Raw genomic sequence first — 22,383 nt, forward strand, 5'->3', positions numbered from 1 at the left:
CTTGTCTTTGGAGGAATGGGACAGAAAGCTACCAGGACATAGCAAATGGGCATCCTTGTGGTCTGAAGCAAGCAGCCACCAAGAGAGACTCTTCAACATCCTCAGAAGGCACGCAATCACCACCAGTAATTCTGTACTAAGAACAGTGGGCAGAATAAGGATAACAGAATAGCGCGCTATCTCCTTGCAGTAAAAGTACGCATTCTATAACTGCAAGACTGGGCAGGATTATGAAGTTGTCTGGCAAATCTCCACTTGTGATGATACACACTGGAACAAATGAGACAGAATCACATGAAACGACACAGACTATAGGGACTTAAGGGAGCTCAAGAAGAGGAAAGTCCAGGCAAACTTCCCTGAGATCTTCCCAGTTCCACGAGTGAGAGAAGGCAGAAAATACTGAAGGTGAACCACTGGCTTTGTGACTGGGGTGAATCTGAAGGTTTTGTTTTTGTGGTGCATTAAACTACATTCCAGTGGGAGAGAGGTACAAATGGGACAGCCTGCATCTCACAGGTGTGTGTGGGGTAATCTTTTCAGTTGGGAGATTAGCTGGAGCAGTCAGGAGGATGTAAAATGAGCAGTGCTAGGGGAGGGTGCTTAGAAGGCAAATGCGGTACAAACTCAAGCTCAGTGTGTCATGAACAAATTGAACTACTGTGGCACTGAATGTGAAGAAATGTTTCAGTTGCTTATATACCAATGACAGGAGTCTGTGTAACAAGCAAGAGGAATTGGAAATTCTCATTGATGAGAACAAATTTGACAGAACTGGAATTACTGAAACCTGATGGGATGATTCATGTGACTGGAATGTTAAAAATCTCTGGTTATATCCCATTTAGGAAGAACATAGTGGATAAAAGTGTAAAGTAGGCACTCTACATTAAAGATGCCACTACCTGTTTAGAGTTATTGATAACTCAGAACTGCAGGAACTTGAATGCATATGGATCAATGTGATAATTAATAAAGCCAAGGAGTGTATCTGTTACAGACCACCAAATCACACTAGAGCAAAGGATAAGTTACTCTAAGTTACTCTGTCTGTAATATATGGAAAGAAAAATTGTGTTGTTATGTGGAACTTCACTTATTGCACCCAACGTGAGCTAACTATTATGGATCTCATTATGATGGACAAAGATAAATTAATCATCAGACTGGAAGTTTGTGGTTGCCTAGAAACCAGGGATCATGACATGATTACTTTCAATATGGGTAAACAGAGAACAGTCCAGTAATATGTACACTTAGGGTTTCAAAAGGGCTAATTTCCCAAAGCTGAGTAAAATTAATTGGGAGGAAAAAAAATTTAGACAGAAACATGGAAACGAAAATTGGGAGTTCTTTAAATAGAGTTCATTTGCTGGCAAAAAAAAAAAAAATGATTCCACGATCAAGAAAGAAGACAACTTGGGCTAAATGCCCATCCCAGTGGCAAAGTGAAAGCAGCAATCAGAAATAAAACGGCATATATAACAATGAGGAAAAGAGGAAATAGCAATTGATATAAATTAGAAATGATGAAGTGTTAAAAACTGACATGGGAAGCTAAAGACATGAGGGCAAAAATATGACAACACTAAGGACAATGCGAAAGAGTTTTGTAAGTATATTAGGAACAAAAGAATTCCTAGAAACGGTATAGACACATTACTAGATGGAGATGCTAAAATAGTTAATGATACAGAAAAGTATCATTTGTTCTGTATTTGGAAAGAAGCAGGATGTTGTGCTTCTGTCACAGGATGATGATGAAGTCCATTAGTAATCAAGGAGGATGTTAAACAATATCTGCTGGTGAGAAACCTTTTTAAATAGTAGGCCTTGATAACTTACACCCAAGAGTCCTTAAAGAGCTGGCTGAGGAGATCTCTGACCCCCCTGATGTTCATTTTTAATAAATCTCAGAATACCAGGGACATTCCAAGAGTCTGGAAGATTGCTAATGCTGTGCCAATATTCAAAAAGGTGAAGTGGGACAATCTGGGTAACTATAGGTCAGTTAGCCTGACATCAATTCCAGGCAAAATAATGAAAAAGCTGACATGGAATTCAACTGATAAAGAATTAAAGGGTAGGAATATAATTAATGCCAGTCAACATGGTTTTATACAAAATAGGTCTTCTCAAACAAACCTGATTTCATTCTATGATAAGATTACAAATTTGCTTGATAAAGGTAACTGTGTAGATGTAATATACCTAGACTTTGCTAAGGTGTTTGACTTAGTATTACACAGCATTCTGATTAAAATATTTGCACTGCCCAATATCAATACAGCAAACATTAAATAGAATAAGAACTGGCTAATGGACAGATCTCAAAAAAGTGGTTATAATTAAGGAATCATCAATGAACGTGGGTGGTTTTAGTGGGGTTCTGCAGGGATCAGTATTAGGCCCAACGCTATTCAACATTTTCATCAGCGATCTGGAAGTAAACATAAATTTATGGATGACACAAAGATTGGTGAAATGGTACATAAACAATGAAGACAGAGCAAACATACTAAGCAATCTAGAACCTAGGGCCCAGTCAAATACAATGTGTTTTAATATAACCAAATTCAAAGTTATACTTCTCAAAACAAGGAATGTCGGCCACAGCCATCCTGCAGAACAGGGGACTGTATCCTGGAAAGCAGTGACACTGAAAAGGATCTAGGGGTCATAGTGGACAAACAACTCAACATGAACTCCTAGTGCCATGCTGGGGCCAAAAGGGCTAATGTGATCCTTGGATGTATAAACAGGGGAGGAGTGAGTAGGTGCAGGGTGGTGATTTTACCTCTGTATCTGGTGATGGCGAGACCGATACTGGAACACTGCGCCCAGGCCTTGTGTCCACCTTCTAAAAAGGACGTTGAAAAATTTGAGACAAGAGACACAAAAATGATTCCTGAGCTGGAGAAAATGCTTGACAGTGAGAGACTTAAAAAGACCTCAGTCTGCTTAGCTTATCAAAAAGAAGACTGAAAGGTGACTTGATGACAGCGTACAAGTAGCTTCATGGGGAGAAAACACCAGGCCCTGAAGGGATCTTTAATCTTTAAAAAGGCAGAACAAGAACCAATGGCTGGAAGCTGAAGCCAGACAAATTCAGTAGAGAAATAAGGCAGAAATTCTTAACAGTGAGGATGATCAACCATTGGAACAAACTACCAAGGGAAGGGGGGAATTCTCCATCTCCTGATGTCTTCACATCAAGAGTATAAGCTTTCGTGAGCTACAGCTCACTTCCTCAGATGCATATCGTGGAAACTGCAGCAGGCTTTATATATACACAGAGAATATGAAACAATACCTCCTCCCACCCCACTGTCCTGCTGGTAATAGCTTATCTAAAGTGATTTCCAGCACAAATCCAGGTTTTCTCACCCTCCACCCCCCCCCACAAATTCACTCTCCTGCTGGTGATAGCCCATCCAAAGTGACAACTCTTTACACAATGTGCATGACAATCAAGCTGGGCTATTTCCTGCACAAATCCAGGTTCTCACATCCCCCCCACCCCCATACACACACAAACTCACTCATTGATTGTCATGCACATTGTGTAAAGAGTTGTCACTTTGGATGGGCTATCACCAGCAGGAGAGTGAATTTGTGGGGGGGGGTGGAGGGTGAGAAAACCTGGATTTGTGCTGGAAATCACTTTAGATAAGCTATTACCAGCAGGACAGTGGGGTGGGAGGAGGTATTGTTTCATATTCTCTGTGTATATATAAAGCCTGCTGCAGTTTCCACGATATGCATCTGAGGAAGTGAGCTGTAGCTCACGAAAGCTTATGCTCTAATAAATTGGTTAGTCTCTAAGGTGCCACAAGTCCTCCTTTTCTTTTTGCGAATACAGACTAACACGGCTGTTACTCTGAAACACATCAAGAGTGAATCTCTTTCTGGAAGAGGTCCTTTACTCAACATAAATTACTGAGCTCAAGACTAGGGTAACTGGATGAAGCTTAAGGGCTTGTGGTATAGGAGGTCTGACTAGATGGTCTAGCCTTACACTATATTAACTCTACGATTCAAGGATTTAAAACATACCATGCAGTGAGAGAAATATGGAGCTTAATCTCCTTCGTTTATGGAAAAGAAGGTTAAGAGATGACTTGGTTATAGTCTGCAAGTACCTACGTGGGAAAAAGAGATCTGATAGAACTCTGATAGAGTTCTTTGATCCTTCCAGCAAAGTCATAACAACGTCCAGTGGCTGCAAACTGAAGCTAGACAAACTCAAACCGAAATGAAGCCATGACACACATTTTCAATAGGAAGGTAATTAACCATTGGAACAACTCACCAAGGGAGACGGTCACTTGAAATGTTTTAAATCAAGACTGGGTCTCTCTAAAACATTCGCTGTAGCTCCAACAAGCTTTTGGTCTTGATATAGGAATTACTGGGTGAATTTCTACAGCCTGTGTTATGCACAAGGTCAGACGAGATGATCACAGTGGTTCCTTCAAGCTTTGAAATCTATGAGCAGCCTAAGGTTTGTAATTTCCTGATTGGAGGTCTGGATTTTGCATCCTGAATGTGGTGGTGCTGATGAGAAGGGTTTTTTGCATATATATTTGTTGTTTTTCTGCAGGAGGAAACAAAGGGCGAGAAAAGGGGGAAAACACCCAAAACTATTTATCGTGCACAGGTTCCTTGCTCTGCAGACCTAGTTAAAGCTATAACATTCAGAACTTTGTTGTTTTAAACCTTTACTATTTTCAAATGTAGCAAACCATGTACTTGCTCACTAAAGTTGATGACAGGGGACTGGGAGCCAGGACTCCTGGGTTTTATTCCTGCTTCTGCCACTGATTTGCTATGACAACAGGAGCAAGTCACGTTCACACTGTGTGCCCTGTTTAGCCATGTAAAATGGCTGTAATAAGACTTGCCTGAATCAATGAGGTGAGGTGAGGTTTGATGTGTGTTTGTAAAGCGCTCTGGCTGTCAAAGTCACTGCATGTGTGCAAAGTATTATTAATGCTAAAAATTGCGCTGTAAAACTAAAGTAATCACACCCTTATTAAAAGCCAGTGAGAATTTGGCCTCTGATTTCAAACAAACTGACAGGGTGACAAACTGGAGGTTTTACAGTTCAACATATTTTGAGTCATTGTTTCAATTTACAGTGGTATTTAAATTGGTAATTTTCAATTTAAATTGGTATTTTCATATTGGGAAAATGCCCTTTTTTAACTCATTGGTAACTTCCAAAGAGTGACAACATTAAAAAAAAAAGGCCTGTGGAATACCTTTGAGAATTAAAAATACTAATTAAATAGATAATGCTAGAGTGAGCTGATCTATTAAAAACATCTTTAACAACGATTTAATGAAAGAGACATCAAATACTTGTCAGGAATTCCTGTTTCTTTATAATCACCTCTTAGCAAATCTCTTTCTGATATTGTTTCATGTTAAAAACTGGTCTGGGTATTAACAAAATTAGTATTGTAGGTCCTACAAAAATCCAAAGCTGTGCAAGGTTTAAACTGGTCATGTGGCTCACACTTCCTTTTAAAACAGCTTCTAACACAGTGAGCCAAATACTCTGCTGGCATGGCTACAGTGAAGCCAACTGAGTTACACCAGGAATACATCTGGCTGAGTGGGTTTCTGGCTGGCCCGCAGGAACAAGTTTTAAGACTGCTGAAGAGGTGAGCATCAATAAGGAACACCAGAGGAGACAATGCTGCCTTGGCAGAGGGATTGTTTCCATCACTGATTTCTTTGATTCTAGGAGTTCATGAGTTTACGGCCGGATTGTTGGCTCGAGTTCAAATCCATGACATGGGAATACACAGCCGGGCGCAAGGTGCGCTGACTTTCAGAGATGTCTAATTTTAAGGAAATCCCCCAAAATTCCGAAGATAGTCTGTTAAAAGCTCCCACACTCTGGAGCGCTGGCAAGAACCTAGGACTTCATTCCTTGGCCCTAGTCCAGTCTCCATAGATCAACAACTCTTGCACATGATAGGGGTCACTATCCACTGACTTGTGTTTACAGTGAAGTCATCTCCTGGCTTTGTAGATTTCATCTGGGTCTCCCTGTTTATTTTTATTTTTATTACAGCAAAGCGTCCTTAACCTCTAAAATGACGAGAGTATATATTCGCATTTCTCCTCAATGACAGAAAGGCTATTTCACTGAGTCAAACACTTTCCTGTTATAATTACCTGCAGCAGCTCCTCAGAGCCCCAGTCATGGATCCTGGCTCTACTCTTTTAGACATTGTACAAACACAGAACAAGGATGGTCCCCGCCAAAATTTGCATTATTGGCACTGGAAACATGTAAAGCAGATTTTGCACCACTAAATAAATGTGATCCCCCTAAACACAGCATGTCTGACCCTGCAATGCCACTGTGGGAGTTTTGTCTGAGTAAAGACTGAAGGATCTGTCCCATTGTGAGTAGCTTCTACACAGACAGCAGAATTATGTGCAGATGAGAGATGGTGAAAACAAGTGAGCAGGACTTGTCTCGTGAGTGGACTCCTGCCGAGATGCAATTGTGGGCAACCCAGAGATTCTTCTCCAGAGGCATTGGTTTATATTTACAAACCTGGTGAGCGACTATTGTGAGAGCAACTGGAGAGGCATTTCAAACTGCAGTTTAAACTGATTAGGGTTCTTTGAAAACAAAACAAACATTCTGTATAGCAAATTCTTATGCTAAAACTCAAGTCAAATCAAACCACATGCCATTAACATAAAAGGAAAGAGATGTTACAGGAGGCTGGAAAATTTTTTGTTTTGGCAGAAAACATAATTCTCAGAACCTTTAATAAACCCGAGCAGTGCTGTAATTCACCCTTGCTGCTTTGGCACAGCTGCTCATCACTGGCAGACCAGAGAGACTAGAAACTGGTAAAATCTGGGAGCTATAAAAGGAAAAAAACCCAAATTTCCATTCGATCTTCCTGTTTGATGGTTTTGATGTAAAAGACTGGCATTGTCACAGAAAGGTCACCATGACCATAACAGCTAAAATTAACTAGAAAAAGGAAAAAACATTGGGTGTGTCATTTAATGTTTGTTTATTGCACATGAACAAGGCCTGGATGCATGTTTCCCCCCTTTCTTGGTATCTTTACATTACAACTGCCGCTCTTGTCTACCCTGTTTTTCCTGGAAGACTCTGGATGACTGGAGAATTTATGACAGCAGAAATACTAAGAAAGTGAAATCGGATAGATTTAAGAGGAAAGCGAACGGTAGTATAGTGGAGCGGCTGCCCCACTCCAGTAAAGAGGGGTTAAAAGCAGCCCTGGAGAGGGCTGTGGCTGGGAACAGGTAGGATGATTGGGGAAGCAGCCACAGCTGTGGCCAGCTCAATTAGGGCCCAGATGGTCCTGATAAGAGGGCTGTGGGCCAGAAGCTGGAGGAGTCTCACTGGGAAGGGCTGCCTGCCTGGGAGCAGGGTATCTGAAGCAGAGCAGTGCTGGGGAAGGGCAGAGGGAGCTGGGGAGCTCCAGCCTGGTAAACGCCCAGGCTGAGGCCTTGTTAAAGGCCCCAAAAGGTACTGAGGCTGCTGAGGGGTAGCCTGAGGATAGGCAAAGGCAGCAGGTCCCACCCCCTTGCCAATGATGAGTGGCCATTATACTGCAGTCTGCCTCAGTGAGCGGGGGCTGGATGATGACTGGCAGTAATCACGGAGGCAAGGTAGGTATAGAGGGTGGGGGTTCTCCTGGGAGGGGAGACCCAGAGTGTTGGGGCCCTGCCAGGGGGCAGAACCCCGAGGAAGAGGACAACAGGGTCCGGGAGGGACACAGGCCAGCGGCAGGTGAGACATAGGCCTGCAGAGGGCGCTCCGAAGGCTGGAAGGCGCTAATTCCCAAGACGACCAGCAGGAGGCGCTGTGCCGGTGAGTCATCGCTTCACTACAGGTAGTCACACAGTTTAAAACTCTATTTTTGTAAATAAATATTTAACTCAAACACCTAACACACGTTTGTGCAGAAAAGCCTTTTGCTTGAGGATTTAAAACCACCATCCCTTCAATTAAGGCCGGATTGAATTGATATTCCATGTCTGCATCTCCTAAAGGGAGATCTCCAGAAAAACCGTGAAGATGAAACTTGTCATGCTGGATATTTCTAAAGGTTGAAAAAAAGTTAAGGCAGAATCCTGCCACCTCGCTCCCAAAAGCTTTTCAGGCACTAGTTACCCTTCAGCAGGAAGCAAAAAGCAGCCCAAACCTATTTGTTCTTTTCTTTTTCAGGTCCGCCTCAAAGGCCTGGTTAAGAAGTTTCTAACAGCTGCCAAAGGTGAAACTTATCAGATGAATATCAGTTGAACAGTTTACCTTCAAATCTAAACATTTTCAGACCGGCAGAATGAGAGATCACTTCTGAATCTTTCTCTGATTTAAATCACACTGGGAAGTAGCATGGCTGTGGAGTTACAGTGGGGGAGTGGGATCCAGGGTTGTTGTGATTCCCTCTGTGATTTTTAAATTAGTTATTTGCTACCCCTCTCTGTACTTCAGTTATGTGTAAACCTGGGGGAGTGTGGGTGTTTCCAGAATGATAGCACTTTGAGATCCTCTGACAGGAAGCACAATGTAAGTGCTTGGTATCACTACTAAATTGTGGAAGGCACAGTTAGAAGTATTTTAAAAAGGTAACTGGGATCTTTAATAGGGTTCCTCTGAGCTTAAGGGGAAACACTGTGTGCCCACATGTGGATTCAACAGACCCCTCTCAGAGTGGCAGGTGGGAGGGGATAGGTGGATCACGCTGCTTTTGGATCAACATAGTCCGTCTCAGAGTTAAGTGAGTGCAATACAATAAACCTGTCACTGGGTTCATGTGGGCTGTGAAATACAGATCATGGCAACAGTTCAACATCAAAATAGCTGCTTTCAGTAGATACCTAATCTGCTGTCAAACTGGAGAAAAGACCTGTGGAGCTTGGATACTGCTGCTACCTGGATTGACTGGGGGAATATAATTTGACCAAATCCTTGAAATGTTTCTTTAAGAGTTGCCAGACACACAAATCTCTGTTGTGAGAAGAGTACATTGGAGCTCCAGGGCACTTGGAGAATTCACAACAGCTGGGCTTTCTTGGGTAAAATCATTATAAGATATGTGAGGTCCCACCGTGGGGGTGGGGGTGGGGCTCTTATTTCCTGAAGAACTCCTTAAAGTCCAATGTATATTTTTCATTTTCAATGCACTTTGGAAGACGCGGGGGAGCTGACTCACACATTCACAGCACCAGCCACATCCAAGAGGAGAAAGCAGCAGTTAATGAGTCAGCATAAGACGGGGAGTAACGTATCTATTCCCCCTGGCCCCCCCCCCCCCACACACACACACTATGAACCAAGATATTTTTGGCAGAGGCCTGGACTGTGTCGTCCCACAGAACAATATCCATTTTCCTATCCAGAGAGTCAGCCCCTAATCTGAAATAAATGCAGCCCAACCGTAAAGTCCAGGGTCAAATGCATCGCCTAGCAGCTATCCTGATTATTTTTAGATGAACGAATTCCTCCCTTTTCTTCCTGCAGCTGACCTGGACTTCAGTTGAAATTCCTAGTCTGGAGAAGTAAGTACCTCTGTATGTGGTCTCCTGTTGCCGTGAGTGTGGCAGAGCGGGTAATCAGAGGACTTGGGCAGAAAGAGGGGGAAGAGGAGGATCCGTGCAGTGGGTGGACTGGATGAGAAAAGTTCCTAAACAGAGTTCCAGGCCAGGAGCAAAGCGGGAGATTCGTGACCGACCGGTCTGCCCAGAGAGCTGATCATGAGGCACCTGCACTATCCAGTCACTGGAGTCTTGCCTGTGCCAGGCAGCTGTGTGGGGGGAGACCCTAAGCCAGATCCTCAGCTAGTGTAAACTGGTGTAGTGATGGAGTAATTTACACCACCCGAGGGTCTGGCTCCCTATGACTCCAGCACTGCCAGCCATGGCTGTCCTTGGGGAATTCCCACACATGGTGGGGAGGAGGATGTACGTTTCCCCAGCCTCCACCCCTGCCTACTGCATCTTCCAACGCAGATCCTGGGGCCTACGTGCGGTCCCAGGAGAGGAGGGAGCACAATCCCAAGAAGTTTGTTTCTCTGAACACCTGGCGCTGTTTCTTTGCCCTCACCCTAGCACAATTAATCCTTTTGGTCTAGCAGGACAGCTCCTCACTTTAGACAGATGCTCCAGATAATCACATACAGTGATCCTGGAAAGCAAAGAGTAAAAAATGGCTTGTGCTGTCCCCACTGCGGGGAAAGCAGCTCATGCCCGTGGGAGTAGGTGGCCGAAATGCTGGTGTCAGCAGAGTTTAGTTGGCAATTTTCAGAGCACGAAACCTTCTCTAAAGGCAGAAGAGCTCGTATTGCTGCTTCTTTCACCGCAAAAAGAAACCCGGGGTTAGTGCGGAACAGGAAGGACATTGGTCTGTGCTGTCAGGAAGGCTCATGTCAAAGCAGGGCTGACCGAATATTGAGCTGACAGCTGGTGTTTCTTACTAGATCGTTCACATCACTCTGGCATCCCACACGGCATATAAGTGTAATGGGAAAAGCACACGCACTGCACCACACTCCATCTCAGTCCATTCCCAGCCTCTCGCACATACTGAATAGCTTAGTATTCAGTTTGTGAAGTACTTACAGGGACGCCATTGAAGTGTTCAGGCCAAACTATTAAGATTCCATCAAACAGAAACAAGTGTTTTGGAGAACCCAATATGAAGGGACATTTAAAAATAAAACCACGTTCATTTGGGCGTAAACAAAGGTGATGCAATCCCAACAGCGTTGTGATAGTCCTTGAAAATGAGAGAGTGAAATAGACCAGGGGCAGGAAGTGAAACTAACCAGTCTAGATTCACAGCCTTGGTGGAGTTAAGTGCAAAACGACCTTAAGTCTGAGTACCAATCATCTCTTTGTTACATGTTTGTACCGGCACCTAAGCAAAATGGGGCCCTCATCACTGACGGGCACCCTTTTGGGCTATTCAATATAACTGATAATAAGCAAGCAGTGCAAAGATAGTTAAATGTTTATAATACTTTCAGTTTTACTAACAACATAGTTAAATAAAATATATTGCACAGGTATGCACACATGTAATACATATACATATCCAAGTTGTCAATATCATCTTATTGTATGCAGTGTTGTTATAGCCATGTTGGTCCCAGGATATTAGAGGGACAAGGTGGGTGAGGTAATAGGTTTTATTGGACCAAGTTCTGTTGGTCTCTCTCCCCAACAGAAGCTGGTCCAATAAAAGTTGTTAAAATAAAAGACACCTTATATCTCTAATGTCATCCTATTGCCCAGCCTGCAGGGCTGGAATTATTATGATTACTGAGTTTAGGGGAAAAATAACCCTAGCTCAATCTTTTTTGTTCCAAGAGACGACTTCCCTTCCCATTATGGTGGCAAAGATTAACCCTGCTCTGACGCTTGAACGCTCTATTTTAAATGTCCTGGGAAGGTCCCTTTCAATGTCAACCGTGCTGCTGGGACCGGTCATTGCTGAAATGTGTGCATTGTTCATCTCCACCCTGACGAAAGTCACTTCCCAATTTTCCTTCCAAAGGGAAAGACATGGGAAATCCTCAAGTGCCGACCAAGATTCAGCTGAAAACCACGATGACCATGACCAGCAACCTCTGCTAAACAACTGATGAAAAGCAATGTTGCTGAGGCCCATGTCTTTGTGTACTCTCTGATTTCACAGGTCTAGCAGGGACAACAAAAGGAAGGGCCACCATTCAGCGGGCCCCAACTAGGGGCCACATTCAGACCCACTTTTCTATGCTCCAACAAGGGTGTAAGGTGTCCCCCTTACTGCCCTGCCCCGGCTACCTGCACCATGGGCTGATGGAAAGCAGCTTCCGCAGAGCTTTCCCATGGGGAGTAGTCACTGGTATGTGACTGGCACAGGGGTGGGGAACTGGGGATCAGTTTGTGACTTTTTGAGTTAGAATCTACTTCCTGGTCTGCTCCTGGGGCAGCGTAACATTGCACTGCTCAATACGAGGGACTTCTGGCCAAGTCATTTTTTGGCCCCATTGTCATGGGTCAGGGAACTGCACCTGTATGTCCCCTCTGTGGGACACCAAAGGCACTCATTCTAGACTCCTGGCTCCTCGGCCGGGACCCCTCCTGGGTGGAAGGAGGCCTGTATCTCTCTCCTTCCTGACCTGTTTTTTTCCAGGCTGCACGGTTGTCTGCCTATACTATAAAATCCCCAGCAAGGCACACTGCCTAGCCAAGCCAGTGTCTGCACTTTGCTTTCTCTTCGAAGGCTTACGAACAGCAAAACTGGGAGCAGTTATGCATTACCACACAGCTCTTGTTAAGCAGGCTCATTTATTCTTAAAGGTGAAAGCATCGCAGAGCAAACCTTTAAAAACCAAGAGAAGTTCGTATGCGCCTGCTACAAGCTTACCAGAGGTCACCCCTCAATTTCACAGGACCTCAGCAGGCCGAAGTCCTTCCAACCCTTCCTAGGCAGGATTGGGGCCCCCCATGGACAGAAAGGGGGCTCTGTTTGCTGGGTCCCACAGAAGGGAAACCCTCAGATGGTTCAGGCAATTTATCCGAAAATCCTTCCTTTCTCTGTTGGTCTCTGGAGAATCCAGTTTGAACCAGTATATCTCTGGCCCACGATGCTACATAAACTTAATACAGTAAGAGCTCCCAAAGATATTGCAAGAAGTTGCCATATCTGTCACTCCCATGACAGCAAATACTGATTTGCGAGGGCAGAACGGATCCTCTAGCCAGTCCTGTGGGGACCTGGTAGAAGTCTGGTCTGAAACAGAAATGGAATGCAGCCACTTCAGAAACACATTATAAATCAAATCGCACCATCGCCTGCAAGATCTTGGAAAAGTTAATCCAAAGGCTTTGAATAACTAGCTGAGCTCTCCTGCAATCATTTGTCCCCCTTTGTGGTTGGCAGGGAAAGTAACTATCCTGCGAAGTCTCAGGGTTCTGGTTTAAATGGCCAGCTTTGTAGGTAAAGAAGTTTCTTCTAGCGAAATTTTCACTCGGATATGCAGTTTAGGAGCAATCCAGGCTTTTAATATAGCCAATGCAATAGAGCTCAAACATGTCTGGCATGCAGGCAGGCTGGCTTATGCGATACAATCACTTCACCCAGACACTGTTTAACATTCACATTCTTACATGAAGAGGCATAAAAATAGCCACAATGAGCAGATTGCCTCTGGTATCCCTGGACTCCACCTGTGGGAAGGAACTGGGGTTTAAAGCTTATTACAGTGGCACATCTTTCCAGGAGGTTGCTAATTACCCTTGGTATTTTAGACAATATTACTGGTTCCAAGGCCTTTCTGCACTTTTCTGAAACAAACCGAACACAAAAATATTGGAACCGAGAGCTGGAACACATGATTGAAATCCCAGCTTCATGATGCAACCTTGCACTCTCTCCTGGGTTCCTGTGACCGTCAATATCCTTGTTCTAACCCAGCTTTGCAAAATGCTTTGTCATCTACTGGTGAAAAAGTGCTGCTTGAATTATTATTATATTACTTATTTGTATTACCCCCAGAGCATAAGAGCCATAGTCATGGGCCAGGATGCCATTGTGCTAGGTGCTGTACAAACAAAAAACAAAAAGACAGTCCTCACCCCCAAGGCATTGCTATAATTGCTGACTTTTCAATTTAATTCACCTCTAACATCCATGTTTAACCCAGCTTGGTTTGCTTGGAGACACCATGATTTGTGGTACCACTATGCGGTGTGATTCAGGAGTTGGATCTGACGCTGATAGGTGCCATATGATGTACTTTAGATACAAACTCCCCTGAACACCAGAGCACTAACAGCCTCATGTCTCTAGGTGGCTATTGATTTGGGGTGTCCAGGTTTTTGGGGTGCTCAATTTGAGCCACCTTTTTCAGAGATGTTCTCCCAGGGAATCCAGCTGCAGTTGTGGGTATTCAGCACCTGGAGCGGGGTGGGGGGCAGGGGGAGAGGAGGGAAGAGCCCAGGATGTCTCAAAAATCACACACTTAAAAATGAAGCAGCTGAAATCAGTGGCCACATCTGAAAATGTAAGCTATCACCTTCCCTCATGGCAGGACTAGTATCCACCAACCCAAGCACCGCCCACCCAGGTGCCTTTTGCGCAAACCTTGACTGCAGGCCTACTCCCGCCATTGAACTGGATGGGTAAAATCCCCAGGGGCTGTAAATCAGTGGAGCTGTGCCGATTGATGCTGGCTGAGTATCAGGTCAGTCCGAAAGAGTGCCATTAGGCTAATGTAGTGCCAATCTTTAAAAAAGGGAAGAAGGAGGATCCTGGGAACTACAGGCCAGTCAGCCTCACTTCAGTCCCTGGAAAAATCATGGAGCAGGTCCTCAAAGAATCAATCCTGAAGCACTTGCATGAGAGGAAAGTGATCAGGAACAGCCAGCATGGATTCACCAAGGGAAGGTCATGCCTGACTAATCTAATCGCCTTTTATGATGAGATTACTGGTTCTGTGGATGAAGGGAAAGCAGTGGATGTATTGTTTCTTGACTTTAGCAAAGCTTTTGACACGGTCTCCCACAGTATTGTTGTCAGCAAGTTAAGGAAGTATGGGCTGGATGAATGCACTACAAGGTGGGTAGAAAGCTGGCTAGATTGTCGGGCTCAACGGGTAGTGATCAATGGTTCCATATCTAGTTGGCAGCCGGTATCAAGTGGAGTACCCCAAGGGTCGGTCCTGGGGCCGGTTTTGTTCAATATCTTCATAAATGATCTGGAGGATGGTGTGGATTGCACTCTCAGCAAATTTGCGGATGATACTAAACTGGGAGGAGTGGTAGATACGCTGGAGGGCAGGGATAGGATACAGAGGGACCTAGACAAATTGGAGGATTGGGCCAAAAGAAATCTGATGAGGTTCAATAAGGATAAGTGCAGGGTCCTGCACTTAGGACGGAAGAACCCAATGCACAGCTACAGACTAGGGACCGAATGGCTAGGCAGCAGTTCTGCGGAAAAGGACCTAGGGGTGACAGTGGACGAGAAGCTGGATATGAGTCAGCAGTGTGCCCTTGTTGCCAAGAAGGCCAATGGCATTTTGGGATGTATAAGTAGGGGCATAGCGAGCAGATCGAGGGACGTGATCGTTCCCCTCTATTCGACATTGGTGAGGCCTCATCTGGAGTCCTGTGTCCAGTTTTGGGCCCCACACTTCAAGAAGGATGTGGATAAATTGGAGAGAGTCCAGCGAAGGGCAACAAAAATGATTAGGGGACTGGAACACATGAGTTATGAGGCGAGGCTGAGGGAGCTGGGATTGTTTAGCCTGCAGAAGAGAAGAATGAGGGGGATTTGATAGCTGCTTTCAACTACCTGAAAGGGGGTTCCAAAGAGGATGGCTCTAGACTGTTCTCAATGGTAGCAGATGACAGAACGAGGAGTAATGGTCTCAAGTTGCAGTGGGGGAGGTTTAGATTGGATATTAGGAAAAACTTTTTCACTAAGAGGGTGGTGAAACACTGGAATGCGTTACCTAGGGAGGTGGTAGAATCTCCTTCCTTAGAGGTTTTTAAGGTCAGGCTTGACAAAGCCCTGGCTGGGATGATTTAACTGGGAATTGGTCCTGCTTTGAGCAGGGGGTTGGACTAGATGACCTTCTGGGGTCCCTTCCAACCCTGATATTCTATGATTCTATGATTCATTAGTCAGCACCGCACCTGGCAGGAACATCTCTTAAATCTACCAGCCAGGGGTTCTCTGTTTTGGTGGGGAGAGCAAAAAACAAACCCACTGCTCAGGGACGTAATATCAGAGTAGCATTTCTGCTCAGGAAGCCTGGGGCACTGGGCTGTTATAACACTTAACACATTCAACCTGCACAGTTTAGAGGGTTTAAGGCCCTAAGGGACCAGTAGATCATCTAGTCTGTCCCTCCTGCATAACACGGATCCTTACATTTCACCTGTACTGAGTCCAGTAACTTGTGTCTGGCAAAAGCATCTCTTCTACAAAGGCCTCCAGTCTGGATCTGAAGATATCAAGAGATGGAGAATCTACCACTTCCCTTGGTAGTGTGGCCCAGTGGTTAGTCCACCTCACTGTAAAAAGTTAGTGCCTAATTTCAATTTGCCTGGCTTCTGCTTTCAGACATCCACTCTTGTTCTGCCTTTCTCCGCTCACTCTTTAGGACTGGCTCTTTGTTTTCTCCCTGTGAACGTACTTTATATACACTGTAATCAGCTCGCCTCTCGAGTTTTTCAAGTAAGTCATTTTTCCAGCCCTTGAATGATTTTTGTGGCTCTTTTCTACTCCTGCAACAATTTTTCAACATCTGTTTAAAAGGTGGACACCAGACCTGGGTGCAGTTTTCCAGTGTCGGTCTCACCAATAGCAGATACAGAGATAAAGTCACCTCACTGCCCCCCGTTTATACATCCCAGGGACACATCCGCTCTTTTGGCCGCAGCACGGCACCAGGAACCCGTGTTGAGTTGCTTGTCCACCCTCACCTCTAAATCCTGTCTGAAGTTACTGCCTGCACTCCTTGTTCAGAGATGCAGGACCTCACCTTTGGCTGTATTAAAACACATTTGGTTGGAATGGGCCCATTTCAAGAAGCGATCCAGGTCACGCTGTATGTCAGCCCTGTTCTCATCATTATTTACCACTCCCCCAATCTGTGCGTCACCCGCGCATTTCGTCATCAGCGGTTTTATAAGCACCTCTACATCACTGATACAAATGCTGAATAGAGTTGAGTCTAGTAGCGACTCCTGCCAAATCCCACTGGACACACCCCCAGGCCCATGCCGATTGCCCATGCACAATTCCCGTTGGAAAGGTCTATTAGCCAGTTCTTAATCTGCCCTGCACGAGCAGCGACGACTCAATCCTACAGCCGCCCCCCGCGGCGCTAGGTTCGCAGAGAGCGAAGCCAAGGCAAAAAGCGGTGATGTGACCTGAGTACAGTTAGGCAGTAAATCAGCAGCAGGGAGACAGCACGTAAACGGAGGAGCTGCTGGCTGAGAGCCCCATGCTCAGATCACGCTGCCTTTACTTACCACAGCACTGCACTTTACCTGATTCCTTCTTGGCTCACCAGGGCCCTTTCAGAGGCCTCACTGTGCTTGGACTGGTGCCTTGATCAGCACACGAATGCCTGAACGATTGCTCCGAGAGCCACCGGAGCACCGAGCGCATGATCAGTTCCTGTGGAGTGTGTTCAACTGGGACACCCACCATCCCTCTACCAACTGGGGCCACTTGGGCTCCCCCCGGCACTAGCTGGTGGACATGGGGGAGGGGCACATGCTGTGCCGTTGTCAGCTCCCACCAACAGGAAACGAGATGTGTTAGGGCCAGAATACAGCTGCCCACCCACGTGAGCGCCAGCCGTCCCACCCCTCCAGTGCCCATGCAGAGGAGGGCTCTGGGGGGCTCCCTGAGCCCAAAGGGGACATTTTAGGGAGTGCAGACAGGATGATGTGGGGCTGCCTGTGCCTGGCTGCAACCCCTGCACACACGTTACACCCCCACCCCCTCTGATTGGTGCACGCAGTGAGGGTAGCCAGCCTGTCCAGATACCCCACGGCTCGGTACCAATCAGCATTGCAGGGAGCCCCCCACAGCCCTGGGGTGTACAGCTGAGAGGGGCTCCCTTCTCCCCGCACACTCATGCATGGTCAGCTCCATTTTTGCTCCTCTTCCTATTCTGTGGATGTTGACAGTGGAGTGGCACTTGTCTGCAGCATGCTCTCCCAACCGTCAGCTTCCCGCACAGGAATGTGCGAGATCAGAGGTGCAAGATGTTTTAAAGTCTCCACAGAGCAACAGTGACATAACCACACTCCCCATCTTCCACCACCCAGCTCCGGCTACATCTGTGTGTGTGTGTGTGTGTGTGTGTGTGTGTGTGTGTGTGTGTGTGGTGGGGGAGGGGGGTGAGGAATTCCAGAACAGCTTGTACTTCAAACCCAACGCACTATTAAAAACCGAGAACATATTTATGGAGAGGGTTAGCTGTCCCACACAGATATGTCCCACTTAGATCTTTTATGGAGACTGCCCCTGCCTGGGTGTACAGCTGTTAAGATGTCAGATTATCGTTTGTTGCTCTTGGGGAAGTTGCTGCAGTAAGTCAGTCAGAACGAGTTTCTGTTTTGGAGGAATTAATTTGTCTGAATAACGTCATCCTGGTTAAACAAAACATTAGGAAAGCTACTGCAGTGAGCGAGCCCACCTCCCTGAACTGATGCCTATATATGGGATTAGCCAGCGTCAAAAGGTTCCTGCTGAGTCAAACGAGAGCAAGGTTTTATGGAGGGAGAAAAAAAATACTTGCAGAAACATCAGCTGCTTGAAATGTTAAAGGGCCTCTCTGCTCTGAACAGTGTGCAGGCTACTTGGCGGACCTGCTGCCTCTGTGCGTACCAGAGTCAGACTGGCTGACAGTGACCGAAATGAAACGTTCTCCTCTTAGCCCTGCAGAGGAGACAGCTCTGGGAGAGCCAGCTGGATTCTAATTCCTTCTTGGGTGGCAACAGAATTGTTGACCATGTTCCAGACAGGCTCTAGGGCTACAGAAGGTGTTACTGAAAGATTCACAGGGATAGCCGTGTTAATCTGTATCCACAAAAACAACGAGGAATCTGGTGGCACCTTAAAGCCTAACAGATTTATTTGGGCATAAGCTTTTGTGAGTAAAGCCTCACTTCTTCAGATGCCTGGAGTGAAAATTACAGATGCTCTGATGGGGCTACGCAGGTGTCGCTATGGGCCTCATTTGGCCTGCAGATCTGCTACCGCAGCTGGTGGTGCACAAGAAGAAACCACCCAGCTTGACTCTCAGATCTCAGGGGGACTTTGTGGTGATCGCAGTAAAGGGAAAAACTACCTACCACAAATAGGAGGAGGGACCAAAGATGAGGTCACACAGCCATTCGGGCAGCTTTTGAATGCCCAATTTGATGGTTCTGAAGGTACCAAATACTTTAAACAGCCTAAAAACTTCCCCCTGCCCTCCACTGCTCAATCTCAAAATATCAAAAGCAATTTTGGGTTAAGCAGAGTTTACGAAACATACGGTTTAATGGAATAAAATAAAATGCACTTGAGTCATGGGAATACAAAAATGCTTCTTACAAAACCAACAGAACAAATAAGTCACGTTGTGCCGTAGAAAGCCAATTTTCCCTTGCAAAGCTAGCTCTAAAGCAGAGTTTCCAAGATTCCAGGCCACATCCCAGTCCAGAGCAAATGTATATTACGACCACGTTTTAAACCCTGTGAAACCAGGGATTTCCAGTGGGAACCCACAGGTACTGGAAAGCAGTAACCACTAACTCTATGAACCACCCTTCTTTAAAGGTGGCCTTAACGCTCCTCTGAGCAACTCTTTCCATTTGTATTATGGCAACGGGCACACCGCAGCTTAACCTCTCCCCTGCTCCATTTGGGGTGCTACGTACCAGTCCCTGCGTGCCCTCTCCATGAACATGAGGCATGCGACCAGGACTCGTGCTTGCCTGGGGCGGAAGGCCAGGCACAATGCAGCCCTTGGTAAATAGGGCTCTCCCTGTCTCCCTCCCCTGCCCCATGCGCTGCTGTCGTATGTATTATTTCAATAGCACCAGAAGTGCCAAACATCAGGGTTTGCCACCTACTCCTCTGCAGAGAAGGCTCCCAGAACCAGCCACCCTCGCCCTGCTCCCTGGCAGTTTGGCCTCAATGGAGCAGCACCTCCCCTGGCTGGCTGCTGTGCATGGAACTCCCCTGAGGCTGAACTGGTTGTGCAGAGCTTCCCTGTGATGATAGGCGCAGGTTAGCCACATGGTTGTTAGAGACTCAGGAGACCTGAGTTTAAGTCCCTATGCCACTGCACACTTCTTACGTGTCCTTGGGCAAATCACTTAGTCTCTCTCTGTGCCTCAGCTTCCAACCTGTACAATGGGGATAACAACACCGCTCTTCCTCACACGGGACACAAGCACTCAAGGCTGCAGATCCCTGAATTAGGGATCCTACAGGCATTACTCCAGTGGTCCCCAAACTGTGGGGCGTGCCCCCTTAGGGGGCATGGAGGGGCCCAGGCCAGCCTCCCACAGGGGGAGGGGAGGGAGCACCACCCAGCCCTGCTCTGCCTCCAGCTCTGCTCTGGCCCCGGCCGTGGCTCCGCTCCCAACTCCAGCCCTGGCCCCAGCCTTGGCTCCAGGCCCACTCCGGCCCCAGCCTCAGCCCTACTCCCTGCCACAGCCCCAACAATGGCTCCGCTCCCAACTTTTGGGGGGAGGTGTGGACAGGGGTAAGGGGTGTGTGTGAGGTGAAAAGTTTGGGGACCACTGAATTACTTGGATTCTCTGGTAGTAGGGGCAACTTAGGTACCTTAGATAGACTCTAGGCAACAGGAGCAATTAACATAAACCCAGCTAGCTCTGATCCAAGCAATGATAAATTCTCTCTCTATAAAATAAAAACAAGCTCTCTCCATGAGTGTGTGAATAACCAAAGCAAAGATGAACATTATTAAAAAAAATACAAGTTTAAAAACAGAATAATTGCTTTGCCCTCAACACATAAGGAATGGTTTATTACTGCCACATTGTCGTCTGTGATTCTTCAGGCAGTGCATTTAAACATGTGGGAAATACAGTGTTTGCTAAAATATTGTTATGTAAAATGGGGAAAAATGATTAATGTAGCCCTTGATCTTTTCATATTTCTCTCTAAGCCAGAGGAGTTACTGTGACCCATTCTCTGGCAAGAGGCTGATTATGAACTGATTCCCAAGGCTTTTACAATGGATCTATTCTGTTCTCTTTCACCGAGTTACTCCTGATGGATCTGAGATCTGAATGAGACCTTAAAGGCTCCAAACTTTCAACGACAGCTGTGAAATAAACAACATGCACGTTTCTCAAGGCTCTTTGGTGTGGCAGGTCAAAGATCATTTACTTCAGGTTTCTAATGAATTGTGTGGAATCTGAATATCTTATCAAAATATGCTAGCAATGCAGACTCAATAACGCAGTCAGAAGTGTTAACTTTAACTCACTTTAGCAACTGCTGATTCACTCAGTGTTTTTCATATCTGAGTTCTCCTCCTCCTCCTCTCCTTTTGGCAGAAGCAGATTTTAAGGTTATTCACAGGAACAGACTTTATTTCCAGTTCGACAGACAGACAGAGACAGAAAGGCCTGACCTTACTTCACTGCTTGGTGCAATGGTATTGGTGTTTTTGGCATTTTAGCTTTAAGGGAAAACAGGCATTCAAGCTAAAGGCCCAGCTGGAACTAAATCAGGCCTTAAATACACAGATATAAAGATGGCACAGAAATTAACAGGGGCATTTCAGAAGGGCTGAAGTTACGGCTTGCCAAAATATTTTGTTTGAAAAAAAAATTTTTTAAGCAAAAAAAGCCCCTCTCCCAATCAAAACAGAAATTTGGGTGGGAGGGGTCTGATTTTGATGAACTTTTGGAGTTTTTTGATGGAATTTTTTTCAGGGTGGTTTTTTTTTTTGCGGGGGGATGAAAATCCAAAAACTTCTGAAGAAAACTTTCAAACAAATACATATTCATCAACACTTGGGTGGGAACAACACCAACTTAAACTGAAGCCCAATTTGCTCCCACAAAGCTGAGAATGTAAGTCCCTAAGTAACTGCACATAAAAGGGAGGTGGCTTTACAGAGGCTTACAGGGAGCTCCTCCCAAGTGCGAGGGGCAGCCTGAGAGAAAGCAGAAAGGTGCTTGTTTGAAAATTTAACAAGAGGCAAGTGGAGGCTGGGATCATGGGCTGATCAGAGGTGGGAGCTGACTTAGCAGTGAATTAGAGATGCCAGGTAAGGTGGGGATAGGCCATGTAGGGCCCTGCAAGTGAAGAAAGTTTCTTATGTTTGATGTTTTGTATACGCTGTTCCCTTCTCATCTGCACTGGTGAGCCAAGGCGGATCTTGCTTAGCCTGCTGTAAGTGAGAGGAGTAACTCCATTCAAGTCAAAGCACTGTGGATTTATAGTAGTGAAACCACAATCAGAATATAATCCCTGATAGCCAGTTCTACAAAGTTCTCTCTCTCTCTCTTTGTATTCTACTTTTCTAAGGCCTTGCCTAGATTTAAGGGAATTTGCACTGATGAAACTACATCAATATAGTTGCCTTGCCTTGGTGTGACTTAACCCAGCTGTAACAGGGATCCTCGTAATTACTCACCTTCCTAAAGCACTCGTAGATCTGTAGGTGAAAGGTGCTGTAGTAGTGCGAAGTGTTAATTTAATTAATGGTAACTTAAGTAAAATTATTAACTAACTCCTCACTGCTCAACTGTCTGTAATTCTTACTTTTTTACTGTCAGGAATGGTCGAGTTATTACTTAGTCCTGCCTTGAGTGCAGGGGACTTGACTAAAT

The 22,383-nt window shown here is 45.6% G+C and overlaps 1 protein-coding gene across 5 annotated transcripts in view; it reads right to left on the reverse strand.

The window, feature by feature from the left end:
* The window catches only part of LPP (LIM domain containing preferred translocation partner in lipoma), a 415,845-nt gene that overhangs the window by 35,767 nt on the left and 357,695 nt on the right, over nucleotides 1-22,383 (reverse strand). The window contains exon 9 of one of the 5 annotated variants that reach the window (XM_073359055.2): nucleotides 4,319-4,597. The exons of the other annotated variants lie outside the window; for them this stretch is intronic. Within the exon in view, the coding sequence (XP_073215156.2) occupies nucleotides 4,475-4,597 (123 nt within the window). The 3' untranslated portion in view covers nucleotides 4,319-4,474. Of the gene's footprint in view, nucleotides 1-4,318; nucleotides 4,598-22,383 lie in introns of those variants that run through there. 5 annotated transcript variants of the gene reach the window in all.

The sequence above is a fragment of the Lepidochelys kempii genome, chromosome 9 (assembly GCF_965140285.1).
Source record: "Lepidochelys kempii isolate rLepKem1 chromosome 9, rLepKem1.hap1, whole genome shotgun sequence".
Taxonomy (NCBI): Eukaryota; Metazoa; Chordata; order Testudines; family Cheloniidae; genus Lepidochelys; species Lepidochelys kempii.